This window comes from Gekko japonicus, unplaced genomic scaffold (assembly GCF_001447785.1).
Source record: "Gekko japonicus isolate JY-2015 unplaced genomic scaffold, Gekko_japonicus_V1.1 scaffold718, whole genome shotgun sequence".
NCBI classification, from domain to species: Eukaryota; Metazoa; Chordata; class Lepidosauria; order Squamata; family Gekkonidae; genus Gekko; species Gekko japonicus.
The window spans coordinates 251,311-257,310 of record NW_015161425.1 but is presented as its reverse complement, the minus strand read 5'-3'; the positions used below and the strand labels follow the sequence as shown (position 1 = coordinate 257,310).

At 42.1% G+C, this 6,000-nt stretch overlaps 1 protein-coding gene across 2 annotated transcripts in view; it reads left to right on the top strand.

The window, feature by feature from the left end:
- LOC107125150 (chromosome unknown open reading frame, human C2orf40) overlaps window positions 1-3,701 on the top strand; it is a 26,277-nt gene extending 22,576 nt beyond the window's left edge. For both annotated transcript variants that reach the window (XM_015428607.1, XM_015428613.1), the window contains 2 exons: window positions 1,079-1,236; window positions 3,323-3,701. In XM_015428607.1, the coding sequence (XP_015284093.1) occupies window positions 1,079-1,236; window positions 3,323-3,484 (320 nt within the window). In that variant the 3' untranslated portion in view covers window positions 3,485-3,701. The remainder of the gene's footprint in view (window positions 1-1,078; window positions 1,237-3,322) is intronic.
- Window positions 3,702-6,000: the final 2,299 nt, after the last annotated feature.

Below are 6,000 nucleotides of genomic sequence, written 5' to 3'. Positions count from 1 at the left end.
AGTACTACTGGGAATACCATCGCTTTGACAATATGGACTTTTGTTGGCAGGGTGATGTCTCTACTTTTTATTATGCTGTCAAGGTTTGCCATCGCTTTCCTCCCAAGGAGCAGGCATCTTTTAATTTCATGGCTGCAGTCACCATCTGCAGTGATCTTGGATCCCAGGAACGTGAAGTCTGTCACTGCTTCCACGACTTCCCCTTCCATTTGCCAAGGTGTGATACGGCCGGATGCCATCATCTTAGTTTTTATGTTGATTTTCAAGCCAACCTTTGCGCTCTCGTCTTTCACACTTAGCAAGAGGCTCTTTAGTTCCCCTTTCTGTCATTAGAGTGATATTGTCTGCATATCTGAGATTGTTGATGTTTTTCCCAGCAATCTTAATTCCGGCTTCTGAATCATCCAGGCTGGCATTTTGCATGATGTACTCTGCATATAAATTAAATAAGCAAGGGGACAATATACATCCTTGTCGTACTCCTTTTCCTATGCTAAACCAATCAGTTGTTTCATATCCTGTTCTAACTGTCGCTTCTTGACCCTTATACAGGGAAACCTTTAAATGGGGCTTACTTTCAGGAAGGTGTTCTCAGGATAGCACTATAAGAATTTGTGATACATTCAGAGATATCATTGTGCTGGTACAGACAGGATGTTAACTTCAATATTGTCTTCATAGCTTGCATAAATATGCATACCATGGTTGTGATGTTGCTTATTCAGGGTCTCCCATCTTTTTATCTGAAGTATGTGATTGACATAAGGTTGTGTCCAGCAGAGAATTGAGGGGAAGGGATTTTTGCCAATTCCCCCTCCTACTGCGGACCTCCAGCTTCCTCCTTATGCTGCTCTGGGCGTCCTCCTTGGTCACAGGAGCAGCATTTGGGACCACAGTGGGAGGAAGGAGGTGAGAAACCTACAGGCTTTCAATGGAAATCCCTCCCTCAATGGAAATTGCTGGTGGATCCAAGCCAACATGGCCAAGTAGCGGCAACGCCTTCATGTGTTTGTGTGTTCATGTACCGTGAGCAACCTTTGGAATAATAATAATGTGTGTTTTCTTATTCTCATCCCAGCCTCAGTTCCAGCTAAGGGAGACGTGTCAGTCAAAGAAGATAAGGCTAAAGAGTTCTTAAGCAGCCTGAAACGCCAGAAACGCCAGCTTTGGGACAGGAGTCAACCTGATGTACAGCAGTGGTACCAGCAGTTCCTTTACTTGGGCTTTGATGAAGCTGTAAGTCACAACAAACATTTCAGTTTAAACATTAAGGAGAGAATCATAAACATTACAGGTCATATGGCCACATAGTTTTGAAATGGTGTTTTTTTTTCCTTTGACATATCTGTGGACATAGTCTAGAAGAGTGGTCTTTTGTACTTAATCTGAGTCTAATATAATCAGTAAGAAATATAAATATCTAGGGATGGGCACGAACTAAAGTTCATGATGAATTTTGGCTAGTTCGTGGTTCACAAACTGAAGTTTGTGGCAGGTCAACTGGCATGAACTTTCCATGAACTTTCAAGTGGTTTGTGGCAGTTCATGAATGGAAACATTTCCAGAAAGACTGTCTCCATTCAATCAAAAATATTTACCAAACTTCAAAGCAACATAACTTGAAGAGCATGTAGAGCAGAATCAGGGGGAGGTCCCCTGTGAGTTTGATGTCTTTAGCTTCCACAGGGTCCATTCTATACACTCCTGAACCTGCGCCTGTCATTTTCCCAGAAAGTACTTTCCTGGGGGCACCTTCTTCGGGGGCCGTAACTTGAATCCTTTAAATCCAATCACCAGCAAACTTAGAGGACAGGAAGAAGAGAGTCAGCCAGAGATCCCCTGCGAGTTTGGTATCTCTAGTATGTGGGGGTGGGGGGAGGCGTTCTACGGCACACAAGCTGAACTGGGTTGTTTGGCACCTAAAAGTTTCTGAAGGCTTGTGGCTCACAAACCAAACATGCCACAGACAGCAGAAAAACCCTTGTACAAACTCCTTTTGCTTATGGATTTTTTAATATATATATATCTGCTGTCTGCTTTTATTGCTGATCCTAGAAATCACTCTGGGCATTGGAAAGGCAACACAGATATATTTTTGAATAATACATTTTGAGAGTTTGCAATGTAGGTTAGATAGCATTTTATTGAGGTACCAATTTCAAGGCAAAACATGAACGAACGTTTGGAGTCTTCGTACGGCATCAAAGGCACAACTAAAGTTTTGAACTGGTCACTTGTTATAGCTTATTCTTTGCTTTTCATGTCAAGAAATGTTACAATAGTCAACCAATACAGAAAATACATTGAAACAGAAATGCTTGCTTAATGTGAATGCAGTGCAAAATATATAAAATGCTAACCTTGTAATCACTGATAGCCAAGTAGAACTTGTATGTGCCAGCATGGTCTTCATGTACATGACAGAAGTCAGCACAGCCTTTGGCTTCCACTTTCAAATGCAGAAACTGATCAAGTGTTGTGCTGGTGTCTAATCATTTTTCTGAAGCTCCATTAAGATCAAATCAGTCAATCCTAACAGAAATCAACCCTGACTGTTCCCTGGAAGGCCAGATAATGAAACTGAAGCTCAAATACTTTGGCCACCCAATGAGAAGGGAGCACTCACTGGAGAAGACCCTGATGCTGGGAAAGATTGAAGGTCAAAGAAGACGGGGACGGCAAAGGATGAGATGGTTAGACAGTGTCATAGATGCAACGAACATGAAATTGAGCCAACTTCAGAGGACGGCGGAAGTCCGGAAGGGCTAGCGTGATCTGGTCCATGGGGTCGCGAAGAGTCAGACTCGACTGTGCGACTGAACAACAACAAAAAGTGACTGGTGAAATATTATCCTTCATTGTGAATAAAAATCAAGACATCTGTATGCGTCACTTGTGATCCTCTGACTTCTATCTCCTGGTTGTTCACATGCTTATGCCCTCTTGGTATCTACCAGAGTTCAGTCTCTTTCACCAGAGGTTCCCATCTTGTGGAATGGGCTTTCTGAGGTGGTAAGAGGGCACCACCCTTAAAAGATTTTTAGGAGGCACTGTAAGATGAAGGCTTTTAATGGCCTCTAAGCTCCAGGCATTTTCTTGGGGAGGGTGCTTAAATGGGGTTTTATTGTTTGTTTTAATTTGGAATTATACACAAGGGAAAGGCAGGATATGAATACATACAAAGGTGTTTTAAACAGTCTTCACTGTTTTAAACAGTGTGTGCCCACAGGAAGCAGCTACTGTTCTTGGAGGAGAGAGTATAAACATTTTAAGGCTGGCACTTTTACGTAACTGCCCCTTATTTCTCTTTTCTTGCATACAGAAATTTGAAGATGATGTCTCCTATTGGTCAAACCTAGGACGGAGTGGCCATGAATATTATGGTGGTTATTACCACCACCACTACGATGAAGATGCTCCTATTGGCCCACGGAACCCACACACTTTCAGGCATGGAGCCAGTGTCAACTATGATGATTATTAACCCTGAATTCTCTTCTCTGATCAAGAACCATCCTGAAGAGTAACCAGGACCTCTCCTCCCTCCTTCACGGTCTCCCTTTTTCAAGTTTGAGTTAAGACTTGTTAAACGTAATGAGAAAAATGTAATGTTACTTTTTATATACACTCAGTAGCACACAATATAGATGTGTTAGAATTGAAGTGTCATAATAAACTGATTTCATCGATGTAATAAAAATAATCGGTCCTATTTCGCATTCCCAGATTTTGAGGGATGTCAAATCATCAGTCCTATTTCAAATCCCTAGATCTTGAAGGGTGTTCCTATGAACTGAATCTATTCACATAATAAACATTTCAAAACAACTCCTATACAAAAACAATGGGTTGGAGTTTTGTCCCTCAGGAGCAGCATTTTGGGCTGTGGTGGGGGAGAGAAATCCAAGCTAATGACTTGCAAAGACAGGAACAGGGATACACAAACTTCACTTCCCCTATCAAAAGCCAGCACCACTTAGTTTTCTTAAGTACCAGTCCTGTTCAACACACCACTACTGGCAACAGGCATGCCTATACTACAAAAACACCACAAGCCTGGTTGGTTCAACACCCAAAGCAGTCCTTCAGTCTTCTGCTTACAAATATCCAGAGTGGCAAACACTATCCTCTGCTGCAACAGAGCTACCTAGACCATGTCTATAAAGAAGTTCTCTAACCCATTAAAGCTTATACCACTAGCATGGTGCAGTGGCTGAAGTAATTATTGTATGGCCATGTGTGTGTAGAAGAGCCAGGAAATCCTAAGATTGTCTGGCTGTGAGAAGTTCTAGCTCTTTATTTATCATTCGATTATTGTTATTTACCACTAAGTGGTGAGCTAATAAAACAAGAGATGTTTCAGAGGTGGCTTGCCATTGCCTGCCTCTCCATCACGACCCTGTTATTCCTTGGAGGTCACTCTTCCAAATACTAGCCTAGGCTGACCTGGCTTAGCTTCCGAGATCTGACAGGTTAACCACTACACCAAACTGGCTTCTCTAACCCATTAAATCTTATACCACTAGCATGGTGCAGTGGTTGAAGTAATTATTGTATGGCCGTGTGTGTGTAGAAGAGCCAGGAAATCCTAAGATTGTCTGGCTGTGAGAAGTTCTAGCTCTTTATTTATCATTCGATTATTGTTATTTACCACTAAGTGGTGAGCTAATAAAACAAGAGATGTTTCAGAGGTGGCTTGCCATTGCCTGCCTCTCCATCACGACCCTGTTATTCCTTGGAGGTCACTCTTCCAAATACTAGCCTAGGCTGACCTGGCTTAGCTTCCGAGATCTGACAGGATCAGGTTAGCTTGGGCTATCCACAGAACACTGAAGTGTAAGACTAGGACCTGGGAGACTTAGGCCTGATGACCTTGAGCCAATCAGTCTTTCTCAGCCTAACCTACATCACAGGGTTGTTGTGAGGATCAAAGGAAGCAGGGAGAATGATGTAAGCTGCTTTGGGTCCCCAGTGTACCACCAATGCTGCTCACATAGATTGAGTGGTAGGGGAAAAAGATACTGAGCAGAGGCTCAGCAAACACCCTCCCACATTCTAACCATAAAGGCTACATTAATTCTTATAAACAGGAAGAATTACTTAACAAAATTCCAAAATGTTTTACTTCTTTAAATAGAACAGGGTAGCACTGCCCTCATGGGAATTTAGGGCCAAACTAGACAATACGATATCTGCGAGTCTACCACGGGGACATGCTGTCACTTTAGAGCTTGCTTTTTACTTCGGAAAATGCTACAAGGGGCTGATCTAGGTGGGGACCACTCCTGCTTTTTTACATTTATATACCTGGCCTGGGATAATGTCCCATTACTTATACGATCTTGAGATTCCTTTCCAACGTAGAGCTTTTATGTTGGCTAGAATGAATGCATTCACCTCCAATGTTCTCTGTGGGAAATATCAACCACCCCCTTTTTTGAGAGAGACTTTGCAGTTGTGGAGCGAACCTTCCTGAATCAATCCAGCACCATAATATAATGCTTGAGTGTCAGTTTACTGACAATTTGCGTCAGAAATCGTTGGAAATTTATCTCAGATAATTATGAACATTGCAATCAATTGTTGATTCTTACTGAATGACTCGGTAGCAGAAATTACTAGAGAAGTTGCAAAATGTTTGGAAGAAATTCTTAAAGCCAAATCTAAACTGTTATAAATTAATTCTTATATAATCCTATGTTCCTATGTTTTAACCTATGTATGGATTTTAATTTTATATATTGACCCTAAACATTATGTTAAATTTACTGTGCCAATAGAGGTGTTGTACTTGCTGGGGCCCGCAGCACCGGGGGAGGAGGGACTCCTGCCCACCCACCCCCGTCGGTTGCCATTATCAAGGATCCCCAGCAGGATCTCTTTCCTGTGGTGGTTTCAAAAATAAAGTTTTAAAATGAAGCCAAGCCACATATCCATAGAAGTCTTGGGGACATTGTATTATCCACTTTGGCCTTTAGACCAATGTGACTGGATGCTGGG